The sequence below is a fragment of the Conger conger genome, chromosome 11 (assembly GCF_963514075.1).
Source record: "Conger conger chromosome 11, fConCon1.1, whole genome shotgun sequence".
In the NCBI taxonomy this organism is placed as follows: domain Eukaryota; kingdom Metazoa; phylum Chordata; class Actinopteri; order Anguilliformes; family Congridae; genus Conger; species Conger conger.
Genome location: NC_083770.1, coordinates 31,700,775 through 31,721,514, shown reverse-complemented (window position 1 = coordinate 31,721,514; position 20,740 = coordinate 31,700,775). Strand labels below are relative to the sequence as shown.

The 20,740-nt window shown below is 45.9% G+C and overlaps 1 protein-coding gene across 1 annotated transcript; it reads right to left on the bottom strand.

Moving 5' to 3' along the window:
- Positions 1–585: 585 nt before the first annotated feature.
- On the bottom strand, positions 586–20,420 carry pptc7a (protein phosphatase targeting COQ7 a). The gene is made up of 6 exons (XM_061261300.1): positions 19,841–20,420; positions 10,336–10,515; positions 7,478–7,676; positions 4,889–5,012; positions 4,561–4,690; positions 586–4,170 (listed from the first exon to the last, which is right to left on the bottom strand). Exons 1-6 carry the CDS (start codon positions 20,040–20,042, stop codon positions 4,112–4,114), a joined length of 894 nt encoding a protein of 297 aa, XP_061117284.1. The 5' UTR covers positions 20,043–20,420; the 3' UTR covers positions 586–4,111.
- Positions 20,421–20,740: the final 320 nt, after the last annotated feature.

Genomic DNA, 20,740 nt, shown 5'->3' with positions numbered 1-20,740 from the left:
AATGTTCATCTGAACGCAGGTAACACATTCTTTTCTCAAGGCATTCACATTCAAACTGAAAACACAGTTCAGCTGAATGGCAAGAGGATATTTGCTCCACATGAGCCAATGAAATTGATAACTCTTCATTCTCAATGTACCACCATGCCTGTAAAGGGATATGAAGCCTAATTACTTGAATAGAACTCCCAAGGAGGATGATATAGAGCATTAGATGTTTAGTTGCATGTTGTTTGAGTTGGGCTGTATGTTCAAACTGTGGATAGCTAGTATATTCTTGAGCCAGAGGCACTTCAGCTAAATCACTTCAGTAAATCTGGCTGTATTACTGTATGTAGATACTTGTTAAAAACAAGTATTGTAAGCAATGTGACCTACAGACAAGGACATTTGCTAAGTAAATAACCTGCAAAAACCTGGAGGTAAAAAGTTGGCACATCAGCATATTAGTCAATTGCAGCGGGGTGCAAAATTTTGGCACCCCTGGTTTAAATGTCTTACAATTAATAATTTGCACGTGGACATTACATTACATATTTTAGAGCTTGACGTTTTGAAAGTATTAAAATGCAAGAAGCCAGACAGTTTTGTATAAATACTATAGTCTTTATTTAAATATTTTACAGCTTTGAAAACATATTTACAGAATCCATACCTGCATCATTGTACTGAACACACACAAAAATATGTGCAGCTTTCAGACTAACAAACATCGCCTATTTCAACAAGTGTAAGAAAGCATGTCTAACAGAAAGCGTGCTGACAAACTGAGCAGCAGGACAGTTTTGGGAAACAGGATAAGCTGGCTCTGTCACAAGGCCGCACAGGGGGTGGAATGGGTTTCTGGGTTAAGGCGGATATGGCCATGTTGAGCTCACTGGTCCTTCAGTCAGGTCCAGCGCTTCAGTACTTAGCATTATCTTAGACTGAACAACATGACCCAATACTCACTACTAACAAGCACGAGTGGGCTCTTAGTTTCACTGCAAAATTGTCCTTTTACAATTAGCAGTCCTGTAACATTCAGTGTGCCTGCCACAATTTGACCTTCTCAAACCTGAGACCAAGTTTATGTTCATAGCTGGACAGGAAGGCAGTCTGCCTTTAGGAACACTGAATCAACAGCTTGTAGCATACAGGGATTGAACGTACTCAAGAGTCGTAACCTAAAACCAAAGACCAGCGTCATCAAAACCTTCCCCATGTCATGTCACACAAAGTAGAACTGAAAACCACTTGGAAATTTCCTGCAGGTCACTCAACAGCGAGTGCCACAGATGAGTGTAAGGCTAACTATTTGATGACTTGGTGGTGGGGTTTCTGAGGAGGAATGGCCCTTTTTCTGAGTGCAGAAGAAGCGAGTGCTGCTGGCTTGGTTAACTGCGGAGCAGGTAGTGGGAGGGAAAGGAGGGAACACCCTGGTCATGCTTGGTTATGGCTTGCCTTACCTACTTTGGTTTAACCTAGGACCCACAAAGCTACCACTAGACTCCCATTGGCTCTCATACAGAGACAAACCAGGGCACTGGAGCTCCAGTACAGCATAGAAATTAAATGCATGACCAGCCAGTGGCCTGGGGCACTTAATGCAGTAATGCCGTCAGTGCATATAGTTACATTAAAGGTTTTTTCTTTTTTTGCCATTTTAAAAATCTTACTAACCAGATGTCCTAAATGTGAGAAAATGCGCATTAACACAGGTGATGCATTTTGTCATGTATTGTCATAGTATTGCTTTATCATTTAAAAACAAAAAATATACAAATCAGGAAGCATGTCTTTGGTGCACCTGCTACAACACACAAGGGAGTGGATAAGCCAGGGCAGAGGTGTAAAATGTGTTTGACACTGCATGCCTGCAGCTCAATATATCTGACCTACACCTCTGTGTACACAGCTGACAGTGAAATCTTGCGTAACCGCATGCCATACATATTCTGTTTTTCATGGTAAAAGGTAAATAGTTTGCTGAAGCTTGTCTCATAAAAGGATGTTATGATCCAAGTCTCCCTCTGTTCAGGCAAAGCTGACATTTATAGTGTCAAGACTGCATGGCTTTTGAAAGTGAGAGTCATGGTGCCATACGCCTGAAGATTTCAGTGGAGTCCACGCCCCTCTGATTTTACAGCAGCCTTTTGCAGGTATGCGGGCGATGAGCTGGGCAGCACAATGACAAGATAATCACACCAAAGCCTTTATAGGAACCGTCAATTAAAACTAAATTCTTGATTTCAGAAATTAAACCACAGATCACATTAAAATAAAAAAAATTATAACTTGAATAATGCCTGGTGCAATCCAAATGAGCATTATAAATAACACAGACTGACATGTACACAGTACATGTAGAAACTTAATTTGTTCTAATTAGAAAATAGAAGCTGCACAATAAAGTTATGCAAATACACAGTACAAATCTACAGGAGGGGAAAAGTCCTGATGTCTGCCATGAGAGACTGAAATCCTAAAATGTTAGACAACATTTCACTGAAATACTAACCTGACTTAATTAATTAGAGGCCTATGTGTTTTAAAAGATGGCTTCAGGAGTTTTCTAAACAGGGACAGAGTGTACAATAAAGTGAGGCTGGGATGAGTCGAGCAATGACACAAAATCCCACTTTCCAGCCTCAGCACCCCACCAAAAAAAAGTTTTATAAAAATAAACCTTTATTATTTATATCTGACCTGTCATATCTGTAAGTATTCACAGATACTAGAATTCTTCTTGTGCGTTAATGGTATACTCTCTTCAAGGTTATAAAGAACGTAAACCCTCTGTGCAGTACAGAGCCCATGCACACACACATAAGCAGGACACACAGCTCTCGCCCTGGGGGCCGGGGGACCTCTGACCTGAGGCGTCGTAGCACTGCTTGTTCAAACAGGAGGGGGTGCATGTGCAAGTGAGTTTAAGGGCTTCTGTCACAATCCGTCATCCTGCGAATCTTACATTTAGCGAACACTCCCCTTCCTCATCAAGCAGTACAAAAAGGGTTGCTTGGTTGATCAGTCGATCAGCTTAAGGAATCAGTCACTTCATAAATCCTATTACACAAACATGACTATTAAAAAAGCCGCAACATACACAGACACACATTTACCAAAGACCAAATTCAAGAAATGCGCTCATACATACAGAACACTTCTTACATCTGCCTCCCCAGTCGAGGCAGTGGCAGTCATCGATTCCCAATCCTACCTTTACTTGCACAACTATTGCCATTAAATATTTAATCTTAATTTAATTACACTTAAAGTGACCTCGTCTTGCGGTGGCTTTTTCCTCACACCCTCTCCCTTAATACCAATGTTTTTTCCCACACCCTTTGACAGCTGCTTGTCCCAAACTGGCTCTGACCACCCACTGAGGCCCATTTAGAAGCCACTCAGATTTCTGTTCCCAAAACACGGTTCACACCTTGAAGGACGTTTTAGCACAGATGCTTAAACTGAGACGAGTCTCAGATTTGACACTTTTTCCTTCCTGTGTTGACTGGTACTATCCCCATTTATACTGTCTCCAGCCCTCGAGCACCCTCCCCACCCAGCCACAAATAAGCCCTTGTCATGTCGGACAACTTTTATAAGAAGGGAAAATAACTTCATTTCTTTAAGTTATTACTATTAGTCCCCAACAGAAAATGACTGGCACAGGGGTCTGATTTGTCTCTCCTGCCTCCATGTGTAAAGCTGTCAAAAGAAAGACACTACAACAGCACTGTGCCAAGCTCAACTTGTGCCGACACAGGCACATTGATGCGAGGTTATCAAATGTGCCATGTTGACTTCCCCCCCTTCAGTTTTAAACATACTGGGGAAAAACCTGCCCAGCATTGCAGTGTTTTGGCGGGCCTGTAGGCCGATCACACAGGACAGCAGCTGGAGCCCGAATGGTGGGGGTGGGGGGAGGTGCAAACGCAGGTGGGGCTGGAGGCCGAGTGGAATGACGGGACAGGAGGGGAAAGGGGTGCAGAGAGACATGGAAGTGGGGTCGGGGCTTAGCTGCAAAAGGAGTAAAGTCCCCAATCCTGCCAGCAGGAAACAAACAGTACAATTGACCACAGGAGGAAGACCGAAGTAGGAACTCTCTCCGTCCCTCCCGCAGACGCTAGTCTGTATACTCTGCCACAATTGACAGAAGAACTGTGATGTCATCCGGCTTTCCCCCTGTGAAACACAAAGGAGGCCGTGTCAGGGAACAGAAAGGACTTAGACACTTAAGAGATTCTCTACATTCATGCCATTTGTTGCATTCAGTCAGCGAGCGGTTTGAAAGCAAAACAATGTGGTCACAGGAGCGAATCGGGCCTATTGCCTTACGTCCATCTGATATAATCACAGCCAAATATTTTTTTTACCCCAAAAAATGTTTGCCGTTTCCCCCTCCCCCTCATTTCAGAACTTGCTTCCCACAAAGTTCTTAACCGCCTTGAGTAGTTCCCTGGCAACGGAAAACTTGCAGAAAGAAAAGGCTCGTAAATTAACTGCTCCATAAAATATGTGAGGAAGGGGATGTCTTCCTCCAGTTTTAACAAGGTGACCAAAACACAACCTTACCTCTTACATTCAGTCCATTGTCACAAGCAAACTGTGCAAAAGGCGACATGTAGTTGGGATCGTAAGCCAGGACGTGGGCCTGCTCCGCGATGCTTCTGGCTGTTTGCTGTATACTTTCATAGTTGGTGTTCTAAAAATAGCGTTACGGCATGAGTTTAGAATAGATGACTCTAGAGGGAGGAAGTCTTAACAAGAGCTGTAAATGCTATTCTGACATTTATTGAAATAAGAGAAACCAAACAAAGACACTAAAAAACTAGCTAAAATGGTATATTCAATGTGTTCAGTAGTCAGTAGACGAGGCTACCGGAGTAAAAGAAAGCGATACCTTGAGTTTTTTTAGTTCTTGTAGGATCATGTAGTCGGGCATGTTATCGAAGAGGCCATCCGTCGCAGTCAAGATGATATCTCCCAGCTGGACATCAAAAGAGGAGCTGTCTGCAGCCTCAGGACTGCAGGGGGTAGAGAACCACGCAGGGTTAGTGTAGGGGGCAGGGCCAGTTTCCCATGAAGAGTGATCAAATCTTTGATGAAGTGTTCAACTGTGAACATATTTCTACAGGCAAATGCTTTTAAAACAAGCAAAATAATATCACATTCCTACGCATAAGGACTGAAGAGATTTTAGGATTTAGAGTTATTTTACATCGACTGTCGCTGGTAATGACTTTTCCACACAGCGTGCAATTCGCCGCTGTCCTTGTCATTCCACAGATTGCGTTGCTGGTGTAGAGCTGCTGAGACTTCCTGAATCACTCCCTTCACTGCACTGTGCAAGGCATTCATTATGTCCCTGCAACTCACCTACACAGGTTGGGGCCTGATTAACCTCATACCCCAGTCTGCCTGCCCCCCTCCCCCCCATCTCCCTCCCAGGACCCCCCCATGGAAAATCGGTTCCAAGCTGCCACGCCTCCCAAATGCGCTCAAAGTCGGTCTCCAAGCTCGGTCTCCAAGCTAAATAATGTGGCTTGGACAGAATTAATGGCCAATGCTTCACTCAGGGGATAATTACCATTATCCCCAACCTGAGATCAGTTACAGAATTGGACTGCCCTACAAACAGTTTGTATACAGAGTGCGCCACTGAGATCACAAATGCAGAGTCACTCCTGAAATGCAATTGACAGACAAGAGATTTAAATCATTAGTGCGGTCACTACCCTACAAATCACACACACAAAAACCAGCGCACCACCTCTACTGCCAATAATGCAAGTGCCAGTGGTGCAACAGTGATAAATACACACTGAACAGAAGCCAGGCCTGTTGCCACGGTGATTAAAATAAATCATAAAGAAGCCCGGTGCAAGGCACGGTCAGTATGAGGTCAGATGGACAGGGCATGGAAATGTACACTTTGTCCACGGCTTGGGTTCCTGGCTTGTGCCAGTGTGCCAGTGACTGAACTGATATAGATCAGCACTGAAAGTGTCAGGTTCAGTTCTTGGAGGAGCACTGCATCGCTGTACCGATCCTGGCTGTAATGTAGCACCTTGCTACGTTCGCCTTTCATTTAAAACGCACATAATTTCAGCTTCATAGAGAGAAAGGCCCTTAAAGGTTAATGTATCTGGATAATAACGGGAAGGATTAGTGCCTGGCATACAGCGCTGAGATGAAATGAGCCCAATGGAGCATGTGGCTGCCTTGCTCAGCAGTCTGGTCTCCTCTAGATAAGGGGTTTAAAGGAGTTGTTGCGTGACTCTTGTAAGCAATTAAATAGATTATATTGTCTGACATCTGTCAAAACAGAGATCCACCCTCCTACAGCCAAACTGGGGTCACCATAAAAACTAGGTGACAATCAGGCCCCTGCCAAAAAAACCCCGTGTCAGACACAATGCCTTTGATTCTGCCTTCAAACGGACAGAGCAACATGCGCACATTCACCACACAACACACATGCACAAACACACAAAGACAAGAACCTGGGTATGAATGGGTAACACATTCCTGCACCAGACTTTGATCACTAGACTGTAAAACCCTAGCTTGTATACTCGGGCGAAAGTGTAAAATGCAATTTGTTGTGCTCAAATGAAAAGGCACAGGAGAGAGCTGGAAATTAAGCCTCCCATTAACCTCACAAAATCGGGGGCAAAGGAGAAAAAAGAAAGAAACTGGGCGACTGGACGGGTTATTTTAAGGAAATCCCGGCCCAGTGCCGTGTGATTACAGCTCTGACGGGCTGTGAAGATGGCAGTGATCCAGCACGCCCCTCCTGGAAGGAGCAGCCGCCCCACTGCTGGCACAGGCAGAAACGCCAGGCGGCCTCACATGGCCCTGGAACAGAGCCCTGACACCGCAGCAGCCCGCGCTCCAGATCACACTGGACAGGCTTTGTGGCGGTGAGGGTTAGAGGGACAGGAGGAAAGGGGGGCTTGGGAACAGAGAAGGTGGGGCAGCTTAATTGGGGACACAGTCCATTCTATTTACTTGGTGCCCATGAGAAACTGGCGATCTGACTAACTTGGCATGACATGGAAAGAATAGCCGCAAATCCTCCTGACCCTCTGTATTCCTGCAGTGAAATCTCAGGACATAGACTGAAATGCCTTTATTATGAAGTGCAATTATTCCTGATAACTTTTTCCAAGTAAAATCGGCTCCGCAAGTGTCATGTACTGAACAAGTGGCATGCTGTGAAGCTACCACTAACCCTTTAAGGTGTACAGTGTTCGAAACTGGACATTCTAACGCGGTTCTAACAATCTCTACTGGTAATTGAAAGCAATGGAATTCTGGAACACAGGAAGACTTAATTTTAAACCTACTCTTTAAAATGAAAGGAAATCTCCAGCACAGGTTTGGGGAGTGGGGTTGGTGTGGTGAAGACGACACTGGGCAGGAGAGGGAGTGAGATGGCACGGCCAGTCAGAGGGAGTGAGACGGCACGTCCAGGGAGATGACTGACCTGTCACTGAGGACCGCGCCCTCGGCCTCGGGAGGGGCAATGGACAGCTGGAAAGGCGTGTTGAAGTAGTGCTGCTGCTCATCTGACCGGTGCACCACCTCTCCACCCCGCACCAGCAGGAAACCCGAGTCACCCAGGTTGGCCGTGTGTAGCCGGTGGCTTTGCCTATCCAGGACCACGATGCACGCCGTGCTGCTGCCTGCAGGAGAGAGGATGGTGTGCATCAGTGAATCACAGAACCAATGGCCATTTAATATACCAAGCCAGTTACCCAGCCTCACCCCTACATGAAAATATCCTGAAGATCATTTTGCATTTGTACAGTTCAGTGTAAGGACAGCCCAACCGTCTCCCATGCAAGAGGGATACCTCATCTTAACCCCTTGTGGTTAAGGTACATGACTGGGACCCGCAAGGTCAGTAATTCGATCCCTGGTGTAGTCACAATAAGATCCGCACAGCTGTTGGGCTGTTGAGCAAGGCCCTTTGCCTCACATTACTCCAGGGGAGGATTGTCTCCTGCTTAGTCCAGTCAACTGTAAGTCACCTTGGATAAAAGCATCAGCTAAATAACTAATGTAATATAATTATAATGGTGACAGATTTACTTTTAAAAACAAGCTTTAAACCTGAACAATAACAATCAACATGTACAACGCTTAAATTGGCCAATGGCCAAAACACTCTACCAAGGGAAGCCCTTGTTCTCTAGAACAGTTTGAGCTGTACAGGCACAGAGGAACACAGCCTTCTGGGAGGACAGTTTGGAAGTCCCTGCGCTTGTCTGTCCCGCACATTGACCCCTTTATTTTGGTCTGGGGAACAGATGCACAAAGCAGCCTGCCATGTGCTGATGAAACCACAGGGGCATGGTGCCAGGCCCAGCCCCCAAGCTGCAGGTACTATGTCACTACTGTCTGTGACGTTGGAAAAGAAAGTCTCTGGACTTTCAAAACTCCGAGCTAAGCAGAAGTGTCTCTACAACAACTAAACATTTAAAAAAAAAACCTTCTAAAGGGGTCGATGCATCTGTCGTGAACCAAGACCAACACCTCGTCAAAAGGGAAGCTGCAAGTTTGTGATGAGGCTATGCATAGATTTTTCTATTTTTTTAAATTCACCCAGGGGTTCTTTTATCAGTGGTGAAACAGTCCAGGTAGGAGGGCCAGCAGGTAAATCTGCTGTTAAACTAATTCTTCCCAGCATCCACAAGCTGAACTTGCACAGCCCTGCACACAGCAAAAAAAAAATATATATATATATTATCGATCCAGCATCTCCGTGGAGACTGCTCACTTTGCACTATCGGGTTCCGCAGAACTGGAGATAGCAGGCACAGGTTATATTAATGCCCGTACAACTCAGACATGACAGATCTAGGGGGTAACCTAGGTTCCACACGAATGAGTCACACTGTCGAGGTGATGCTGAAGGACGAGACAAAACAAAAACATTTGATTTAGGGACCCAAACAGAGTGCAGTGGGGTTTTTTTTGGTTTGACTGCCATCAGTTCATATTTTGCATCAGATATGGACTGAAGAAAAGCATCCCGACAAAAAGGCCTCCAGGAACAGGACCACACCCAGCTGCTGGTGACTCATCGCTGAACAATCACGCTCGCTGCCTCCTTCTACATCTCTGTATGGTAGTATTACTACGGGGCTCTCATGTCATTGGCTTTGAACAAGCATTCTTAAAGCCCAGCCCACAAACTCTTAACTACCTTCAATGGTACTGGTTGTCTGTCAGCCATGTTTATGGAAAAAGCTGAGGAACTTTCTTAAAAGGGGGTGGGAGGCATGGGAGTATGTTGTTTACCGGGTTTGGAATGAGCCTTTGTGTAGATGTTTCTTTGTAAATACATAGTTTTTTTTCCCTTTTTAACACAGCGCACATGTTTCTGCATGCTACTTCTTTCCAGTGAGCGGCTGTGATTAATTTAGGCGAGGCTGGAGCGTGCAGTTTGCTGGCAGACTCATGACACAGCCTCACTGTGACTCATGCTGCAGATCTCTAGTCTGCCCATGGCGCTGGCGCAGTTTGCCTCCCGGCAGTCAGAAAGCCCTCCTCACTGACAGCCGGGGGTCAGGGTCCAGGGTCCAGGGTCCAGGGCATACCAAAAACATACTGACGTCATATGCCCCTTCATGTTCCACAAACAACTCCTCCTACGTCATGTTCAAGATCGCACTTGGCTGCACTTGTTAGGCAAAGATAAATTAAATCTTTGGACGTCCTAAGGACCAGCTTCTCCTCTAATCAATTCAGAGATAATTTGGCTGGTCTGTTATTACCTGGAAAAACTCATCACATCTCTCTGGATATTCTAATTGGCTGCAAGCAGCTTAAAAAAAACACGCACTGGAGTAGCACACATTCTTATAACAGTTTCAAAAGCATGTGCTGAGGAGGGCTGCAGTTTCGGCAACAGTGTGTGCACCATGTCACAGAGAAAGACATGCTTCAACATAGGAGCAACAGTGTGTGCACCATGTCACAGAGAAAGACATGCTTCAACATAGGAGCAACAGTGTGTGCACCATGTCACAGAGAAAGACATGCTTCGTCATAGGAGCAACAGTGTGTGCACCATGTCACAGAGAAAGACATGCTTCATCATAGGAGCAACAGTGTGTGCATCATGACACAGAGAAAGACATGCTTCATCATAGGAGAAACAGTGTGTGCACCATGTCACAGAGAAAGACATGCTTCGTCATAGGAGCAACAGTGTGTGCACCATGTCACAGAGAAAGACATGCTTCATCATAGGAGCAACAGTGTGTGCACCATGTCACAGAGAAAGACATGCTTCGTCATAGGCCGTTAAAGCCCAGCAGGGCACCGCGCACTCACCCAGCAGGGGGACTTTGTTCTGGAGGAGCTCATAGTAGCTGGTGGTGAGGATGCCCACGGGATTGCTGGGCATGAAGCGGCCCTCCTTCACCAGCCGCTCACATGTCCTCATTAACGTGCCGGAGAACTGGGAGGGGTCCACGCCGTAATCTCTCCATCCCCCCACGCCGTCTGCCACACCTGAAAAACAGGAAAACACAGATAAATGCAAAGGTATGAGGTCCCTCTGTCCAAACAACCAGAGGCAACGGTTACAACAAAAGCGGAATGTTGTACCTGCCAGTTGCAGGCAAGCCATTCAAAAAGATTTGCTTGCATGTTACAGGTCTATAGCTGACTATGTTACAGAACTATGACAGCAAGCCCAGTTCTGGAAGGCCACAGTACAGCAACCTCACTGCCCTTAGGGCAGGAAGAGAATAGACGGATTTGCGGATTCAGAATCTATAAATATCCTGAAGAAAAGAATGCCTGCATACCTTTATTAGCCTAGCACTTGCTTTAAATTAATACACCGGTCTGTAACTTAATCACTTGTGTCAGAGCACAATTAGGGCTCTTTACTCTATAAAACTCAACAGGACTGAAAGTTGTGCACAGGGAAATACTAGAATGCAAGGGACCAGCTGACACACAGGCCAGGTTGCTTACTTGAGCCTTTAACATATTAGTTTAGACTTCAGTTTTGGTGATGCATTCCAACGGTCTCCTGACATATTCCACCATATAGGACTCATCATCATCAAGGAGCCATTCTCACAAACTGTCCTGCCAGTGGAAGATGCCACAGCCCACAACAGCTACAGAAGGGGAGAATGGCTTGGCCCAACAGCGAGTGAGAGTTAATGGGGGCCAGGCAGTCGTATGCATTAATCACACGCATACATTCCCTCACATCGGGGGAGTCGCACTCCACAAAGAAGAGATAAGGGCAACAACATTTCAGTTGTCCTGTTGACCAGACATACCTTCACTGAGTGATAAAAAAAGAGGCAGACAAAAACAAACCTCAACTGTGATCAGATATCTGCTCAGTTGTACAGAATTGTCTGCTACCACCAACACAAACAGGAAACCAGAGGACTGGAAAAGTGTAGTAGGCGGGGCCAGAAACGCCCCAGTGCACACCCTTCAATGACAGAAGCGTCTGCTTGCACTAGCCTAGCTCCCAAAGCTACAGCTAAATTACTATCAGCATGAAGACAGTCACAAGGCAACAATCAAAATGGCAATGCACACACTCCTCATTCAAAATAATTTTAAATGAGCGCAAGCAAGTAACAAAAAGTATTCCGGTACATGTCAGCTCATATAAACCTAGGTTTACTATAAAAGGCATGCATGGTTTGGCGCTTATAACTACAGTAACAGCTTTCCAACAACAAGGTTTGTGGCTCTCTTCAGCAAGTCACCACCAGGGCAGCCACAATGGGACAGATGGAAGCAGTGGGGCCATCCAGGCTCTCATGTCACACACCATTGGGGATCCAGTAAGCCCTACCCCTCCCCCCACACACCAGCTGTGCTGGGGTGTGACAGGTGTGAGGAGTCATGCTCTGTGAGCGCTGTGCCCTGATCTGGGGTCAGCTGTGCACTGGGCTTGTATATTGTCTCAGCTGCAGCACGAAGACTGCCTGTGCAGCAGTAGGAAAGGCGCACAGTCCTGCTGTTAAGGGGGAGGAGGCACTCGGGTGGCATCCCCAGCCGAGGGCCCAGGCTCTGCATAGGGATGCATCCCGTGCTCTTGAATCCAACGCCAGACAGTGCTGGTGCCGCCTGCCAGGGCCCCGCGTGGGGGTGACGTACGTCTGCCGTTTAGCAGGACAGGGTTTCAGTCGGCAGGATATTCCCCAGCTCCCTGCATCGCACAGACCAGCTCAGCTCAACTCGTGCTTAAGTTGGCTGTACAGTGCTCTTAAGGGATAAATGCATCTATGCCTTACATTAAAACATGGTGCTGTAGTTTGTCTCATTACACTGCTGCCTCAAAAGCTTGCTCCCAACTTGAAAATGCATAATTCCTTATGCTTCCAGGTTCAAATCCTGTTCAGTCAGTCCATAACTCTGAGGTTTGTACTATATACACAACATAGCGTGTCAAATTCTAAATCCAGTAACTCAACCTAGAAGTAGGCAGGGAGAAGTGCTCCTATCAGTGTAGCCCCTGCTTCTTCTAATGCTTTCAATGCTAGGTCTGCAAGATGGCACTTTAAATGATTTATCAGCATTACCACAAACAGGAAAGGGTACTTTTGTAATCACATTTTTGAAACCTTTTACAACACACTGGACAGCCCTGAAGCAGAAGTGCATTTCTGATCAAGAGCAAAAGCTTTCTGGTTCTTATTGTCACAGACTGGGCTCACAGATTTGTGATCTTTGCAAAGTCCCAGGCAACTCTGCGGCAAACATGCAAAATTCCACTCCAATCATCCTTGACCAATTCCAGCAAGTCACTCAGTGATGCGTCAGAGAACATTACTAATTTTGTGCACAGCAGGGTCTCGCCTGGAAGGACAGTTGCTATCACTAAGTAGGTCATTGTTGGGAACCATCTAGGCTGCTGTGACCATTGACTGGCTCTTATCCAGGTTCAGTGGAGTGAAAGCAGCAGGGTGAGACAACTGTAGGAGAGGTACCAATGCCCCAGGTAACTTCCAGCAAATGGTCAGTAGTTTATACTCAAACCCATCATGCAGTGCACTCTCTAACCTATCGGACAGTGTCAGCCCTAAAAATGGAGAACTTTCTTCAATCATCGTGAATGGAACCACATTTCTATGCATTCCACCAGAAACCCGAGTGTGACATCAAGTTAGTGATCGAATCCTGTAACCCCGGAAACACACAACAGTCCATAAGATACATACATATACACGCAGTGAGCCCCAGAATTATTGGCACCCTCGATAAAAATGAAACAAAGAAAAGAAAGAAAAAGCTGTATTTAACAAAACAGAAAATCTATACATTATGTTTAAACATATACAAAGACTATATTGTATGCTTTTATTAATTATGCTGGGATTGCCTGCAAGACACTCGACTCCACTCGTGCTCCCTTTTCACAGAACAGCCCTGGTTGGCATTTATATAGCGCCTTTATCCAAAGCGCTGTACAATTGATGCTTCTCATTCACCCATTCATACACACACTCACACACTGACGGCGATTGGCTGCCATGCTAGGCGCCGACCAGCTCGTCAGGAGCATTTGGGGGTTAGGTGTCTTGCTCAGGGACACTTCGACAAATGTCGAATATAATGATCGAACCGGCAACCCACCGACTGCCAGACGACTGCTCTTACTGCCTGAGCCATGTCGCCCCATATGATATGACATGACATTTTCCTGGAAAGGCTTTGCTCACAAGAAACTCCTCGTGTGACCATACAAGGAGAGTCCTCCCAGCCAATGAGCGGCTCACCAAACCTGTCCCCCCATCCACAGTGTGCGGGGTGCCCCACTCGGACCAAAGCCACGGCAGACTCATTTCTGAGCATCCAGTCCTTGGAAGTGAACCAATAAGCAGGTGCTGGTGATTGCATACCCTTTCCCCCACCTTTTTTTAATGAGTAATGTAACCGGCCAAGACTTTCGTTTCCACCTTAAACACTTCATAACCCTGCAGGTCGCATCCACCCATAAGGAGTTAAACACTTCATAACCCTGCATGACTTATGGTATTGTTTTTAGTGATGCCTTTTTCGCTTTCATTTGTGTCCCTTACATTCCTTCAACACTCTACTGCCCTGAGGAGGAGAGGAAGGGACAGACACAGAAAGTGCAGTGTAGCAATGCCACTTCAATAAACAGAACATTCCATCGATTCTGTGCTCTAAGTTTCTTTTCTTGCTCAAACACTGCAGGTTGACAGTGCGTAAGGATTCAATCAATGGCTGTCAATACAGTCACAGACTGAAGACACTTTCCACACAATGGAAAATGTGATTCCCTGAAAAGAATGCAATGGACACCGAGACGCCCCGACCTAGAGTGTTAGTATGAATGACACAAGAGGATGAAGTCTCCTGCACTTGTTCACTTGGCTTGTGTAACCCAGACCAAAATACAGCATAAAGTAGGACAAGACAGGAATTAGTCTACAATCTCCTTGTGAGCAGTTATCCCATCACAGTTTGACCGGACTGGGAAAGCACTTATTCCCTGACCTGTGACATTTAATTTTCAATAACATTAGGGACTTCTAACATACAAGACAATATCTCACTAACCTAACTGACTTACAGCGACAGAAGCCGTTCATGCCTTACAGTCGTCAGTATTCAGCATGCGTCCAGCACAACTCTGAGATTTCCAATATCACAGGAATTACGGCCAAGGTCCTTGATCCCCGCCATGACCAGACAACCCAGCAACAATGGCTGCTGCCTTCCTAATCAAGCAAAATGGGTACATTTAAACATGTATGCATAAAATGCATGAATCCTGCCAATTACCACGTATAGGTTGGCAATACCAGTCACAGAAGCACTCAAAGCACCATCAGGCTTAACAGAAAGAGGCATGAGTGGGCTTCTTGGGTGGTGTGTGTAGAGCATCTAGCAAAGGGGAATGCTTTCTCAAACATTGCTATGCTACATGTAAGAAATGGTCTATGCATCCAGTTCATCTTGGTCCCCCTATTTCAATTAGCACCGTCTACAGTCTGCATTGGTGCACATCCATTTAAGGATACACAGGGTACATTACATTACATTACATTATTGGCATTTGGCAGACGCTCTTATCCAGAGCGACGTACAACAAAGTGCATACCCATAACCAGGGATAAGTTCGCTGAAAGACCCTAGAGGTAAGTACAATTTCAACTGCTACCTGTACAACAAAGATAAGGACAAGGGCCATTTTTTTTTTTTTTTTTTTTTTTTCTTTTTTTTTTTTTTTGAACAAACAAACAAACAGAGCAAAAGTCACCAAAGTTAACTATCCAAACACTGCTTACCTAGCCAACTAAAATACTGATACACAAGTCACAGAGACAACAATTAAGGTTCACAGGGAGGTAGGGAGGGATGGGGAGAGGTGCTGTTTGAAGAGGTGTGTCTTCAGCTTGCGCTTGAAGGTGGGGAGGGATTCTATAGTTCTGACCTCAACGGGGAGTTCGTTCCACCACCGTGGAGCCAGAACAGACAGTAGTCGTGAGCGTGAGGTGGAGGTTCTGAGAGGGGGAGGTGCCAAGCGGCCTGTGGAGGCTGAACGAAGAGGTCTGGCAGGGGTGTAGGGTCTGATGATTTTTTGCAGATAAGCTGGGGAAGACCCTTTAACTGCTTGGAAGGCTAGCACCAATGTTTTGAATTTGATGCGAGCCATGACAGGCAGCCAGTGGAGGGAAGTAAGCAGGGGGGTGACGTGTGAGTATTTGGGAAGGTTGAAGACCAGACGAGCTGCTGCATTCTGGATGAGTTGGAGGGGTCTGATGGCAGACGCTGGGAGGCCAGCCAAGAGGGAATTGCAGTAGTCCAGGCGGGACAGAACCATCGCTTGGACCAGGAGCTGGGTCGAGTAGGGGGTGAGAAAGGGGCGGATTCTCCGTATGTTGTATAGGAAGAACCTGCAAGACCGGGTCACCGCCGCAATGTTCTCGGAAAGGGACAGTCTGCTGTCCATCACCACGCCGAGGTTCCTTGCACTGGGTGACGGCGTGAGTGTGGTATCCCCGAGGGAAATGGAGAGATCCAGATGGGGAGAGGTATTAGCAGGGATGAATATCATTTCAGTTTTACCTGGGTTGAGCTTTAGATGGTGGTTGTCCATCCAGCTCTGGATGTCCCTCAGGCAAGCAGAGATACGGGCTGAAACCTGCGTATCAGACGGCGGGAACGAGACGAAGAGTTGGGTATCGTCCGCATAGCAGTGGTAGGATAGCCCATGTGCAGTGATCACAGGGCCAAGGGAGCGAGTGTAGAGAGAAAAAAGAAGCGGGCCAAGGACTGAGCCCTGGGGAACTCCTGTGGCGAGGGGCCGAGGTGTCGATACCGAACCAGCCCAGGCAACCTGGAAGGAGCGACCAGAGAGGTAGGACTCAATCCAGTCCAGGGCTGTGCCACAGATGCCCGTTGCTGACAGGGCAGACAGGAGGATGGAGTGATCCACAGTGTCGAAGGCAGCAGAGAGATCTAGAAGAATGAGGACAGAGGAGAGGGAGGCTGCTCGTGCGGCATGAAGTGACTCACTGACGGAGAGGAGCGCAGTCTCTGTCGAGTGGCCCGATCTGAAGCCAGACTGATGGGGGTCTAGCAGGTTGTTGTTAGAAAAGAAGGAAGAAAGTTGAGTAGAAGCGGCTCGTTCTATAGTTTTAGAAAGGAAAGGAAGAAGAGATACCGGGCGGTAGTTCTGGATGATGGAGGGATCCAGGGTAGGCTTTTTTAGCAGCGGAGTGATGTGGGCCCTCTTGGAGGATGCCGGAAAACAGCCGGAAGACAGGGAGGAGTTGACAAGGGAGGTGACAAATGGGAGAATGTCAGGTGTGATAGTTTGGAGAAGAGAAGAGGGGATAGGGTCAAGGGCACAGGTTGTAGGGCGGTGGGAGAGCAGGAGTTGAGAAACATCAGAGTCTGTAAGGGGGGAGAAAGTGGAAAAGGAAGGGATGGGCCTAGAGGGGGGGAAGGGCACAGTGAGGGGGGCGGCGGTTGTAAAGGGTAAATTCCTGCATTTATATAGCGCCTTTATCCAAAGCGCTGTACGATTGATGAGTCTCATTCACACACACCAACAGCGATTAGCTGCCATGCAAGGCACCAACCAGCTCGTCAAAAGCAATTGGAGGTTAGGTGTCTAGCTCAGGGAAACTTTGACAGGGCGGGATCGAACAGGCAAACCTCTGACTGCCAGCCGACTGCTCTTACCTTCTGAGCCCATGTCACGGCCCCATTGGGAAAGGGAGAGGGAAAGGCTATATGCTAGCAGCCAGTGTTGCATTTTCATATATTCTAATTCGACTTTTGTTGGTTGCACGTAACATCTTCATACCCATACCACATCTCCAGTGCATGACATATTTGTTAGATATGTCCTCATAATATTTACTGTTCCCTAAATCCCAGTTTCTCTCTGCTAAATAAACACAAAAAAAAAGAAATCTGTTTCTTTTTTATTTATTTTATTTATTACATTTTGGTGAAGATTTGCAGCTTTAATGTTCTTTGCTTCAGTAGGCTGGATGGCAGTGTGGTATAATGGTTTGGCTTCTTTCTCAGTGTTTGCAGCTTTGATTCCCAGGTGGGGCACTTCTGCAGAGCACTTGAGTATGGTACATAACCTGAAGCACTGCAGTAAATAGTCAGCCACATAAATGAATAGTACATAAAGGAATGCAACTGCATGAGTCACTCTGAATAAGCACATCTAAATCCATACAATGACATGCATTTATTAACCTTTATTTATACAGGGTAAGTTGACCAAGTATGCATGCTCTTTTGCAGCAACGCCCTGGCAATGTCGCCTCCAATTAGCCTAACATGCATGTCTTTGTACTGTGGGAGGAAACCGGAGTCCCCGGAGGAAACCCACACAGACACAAGGAGAACATGCAAAGTCCACACAGAGAGGTTCAGGCCGGGATTTGAACCCAGGACCTTCTTCCTGGGAGGCGACAGTGCTAGCTCAAGATCCACACATACACACATACACACACTACGGCATTCGAAATCGATGTGATCCACAACATAGGCTGTGTTTATGCTGTAATAAGTTTTGTAAAACCCCTCAAGCTGAGCTCTAGATTACAATAAGGGTACATAGTATAAGAATACCCTCTTGTGTCTGTAAGCTGTGATGAGTTTAAATAATCACTGGCAAAAACAGAGATCATTCACAGAGTGAGGGTTTCCATCCTCTTCGCTTTTCACACAACTAGTTAATGCCCTTGCCAAGAGCCTGCCACTAAGCTTTAACCAAAGGTAGCAGGCCTACACTGTAGACTTGGAGAAATACCACAAATACTGTGAATATTAATTAATTAATTGTGTAATGGATATTTGACACTGTATGGATGCAAGGTGTAGAAAAAAAAAAAACCGAACAAAATCCTTACTGGACAACGTATTTTAGGTTGTATAATTTAACTATGTATATTATGAACAATACATTTACGGTTGTTACTATACTTATATTACAGAAATTAGGTCCATAAGGTGACAAGTTGCCATTTACGGGTTTACCTTACACCAGACATATCATATCATATGTGTAGGGGGTTGGGAGTCTGACTCACCCATAGGAACTCACACTACTACAAGTCGTTGGAAAACCTACCATTGTTCGAACAATTTTCCTAGGTCAAATGCATTTCAGGCTGCCTTTTAGAACGCGCGTAAATATTTTGCAGACGTTGCTACAGGTAACTAACGTGCACGATTATAAATGGCTAGTAACTGCATTATCCAATGGGGTATTTTAGCAAGTCATTTAAGGACAACGTATTCTCCCGTAGGAAACGTTAGCTCCGTTTTGGAGAAACGTGATAGGTTTTTGTCAATATGGCTGCCCCCATGCGTGACCACTCTGACCTTAAACACGAACCGGTTTCCCTGTACAGCAACGCTCATCGCAGTCATTTGTAATGTGGGATCACATATGAAAACAAAAACGTCCCTGAGAACAGAACAATAACCAACACCCCAAATTACCTTCATGCACAATACCTGCCTGAATCACAACTGCACATAAAGCTAAGCGGGATAGTTAAGCAATAGCTAGCCATAGTTATCATATCTGGAAACGAAAACATACATAAACATTGCTAGATGGTATTCAGTTAAAATACGAATCTTTCATATTTCAGCAGTGTATGGCGTTACATTGCTAGCTAGCTAGTCAGATAGTTTAGCTTCGCGTGGTGTCAATTTCACCCTTTGTTCCCCCCCCCCCCAACAATGGGTACTCCAATGTTTTCGCTCCCGCATGCGTTTCTCTAAATACTAACTTGGATGCGGTTACTCTTGGTATAATGTCATTGGAAGTCAAGGGTCAATGTCAACCAATTATTAGAGTTTGCCATTTGCTTTATTAATGTTGCTTTATTAATGCAACCTTAGACGCCTGGAAAAATGCCTTGCCGTGTAGCGAGCATATTGTTGAACTGAACGTTAAACGCTTTATTTTAAAGGCGGATGAACGAGGTGGTGAATGAAGGCAGAGGCCAATTTATGAAAAAAAGATTGCTAGATGATAGTAGGTAAGTTGACGTTACCAACCGGATGTATGGGGTCTTGCCTAGGTAGCTAATTGTAATGTAACCTTAGCAGGCTAACAATTGCAATACAGTTGGTTTGCGGGGACATATGAAACGGGGAGCTAGCTAACATTGCATGGCTAGGCTACAACACAGTGTAGCTAGGTTATGAGCTGGAAATGCTGATTAGTTATGGTAGCAACAGTCGTTATTAGAGTATTTGTCTCCAAGTAAAACTTGCCTAACGTCGACTAACTAGCCAGGTCACACATGCAAATTGAACAGAAGTTGCACTTAGCACTTACCCAAAACATCGGCGGATCTATGTCGAGCTATGAAGCAGGCGTCATCACCATAACACATCCCTTTCTTCAAAATCCCCTTGCGAAAATCTTTTCCGAATCCACAGCTAGCTGTCACCAGGCTGTAATCCCGGCTATCTGTTTGGGAAAGTCCGCCGAGGACAGCCCTGGCAACCAGTCTGCCATAAGAAAGTACGGAGAACATCCCCTAAAAACAAGCACCCACCGAGCTCGCCTGCCTACCCTCGCCTTGCTAGCTCCACGCTCCCACGTCGTGTTTCGATCACGATTACCCTCAAGCGAATACCAACATTCGACTACCTAAGCCACAAAGAAAATGGAAAAACGCCACGCCAGTTACGTCCAAAAGGGGCTCGCCAATAGTCAGCTACGTTTTCACAAGTCTTTGATGCATCAGATACAGACAACGCTTAAGTTTTGGCGAATTTAATATGAGGGGTTCTTCCAACGTGCTCCATTGACTCTGCCATCTTTCCCCGATTCTCACAGGATTATACTAACACCCGGGTCCGGCGACGGAGCTGTGGAGAGTGCTAGCTAGTAGCTTACTAGCGGACTTCGAGTCTTGTGACTCCTGCCTGGCTTGACGTCACTTATCATTACGCAATAGGTATTTCCTTAAAAGGCCATCAATCGTGGCTTTACTTCCAGTGATGCTAGTTTTTTTTTTTGCCATTTTATTCGTACAGTGTATATGACTGCAACCCATCTCCGCGCTTACGAAGGTTTCCGAATGTACCTGTGCTTCCCATTGTAGTGGCCAATATTTATTGGACTACACGGTATCGTTGTAGCTGATAATGCTATGACTCACGTGGACTTGTTTACCCCGCAGGCGTGCATCCTATGATTCAGCGTTGAACTGGCTTTAAATCTTTAATA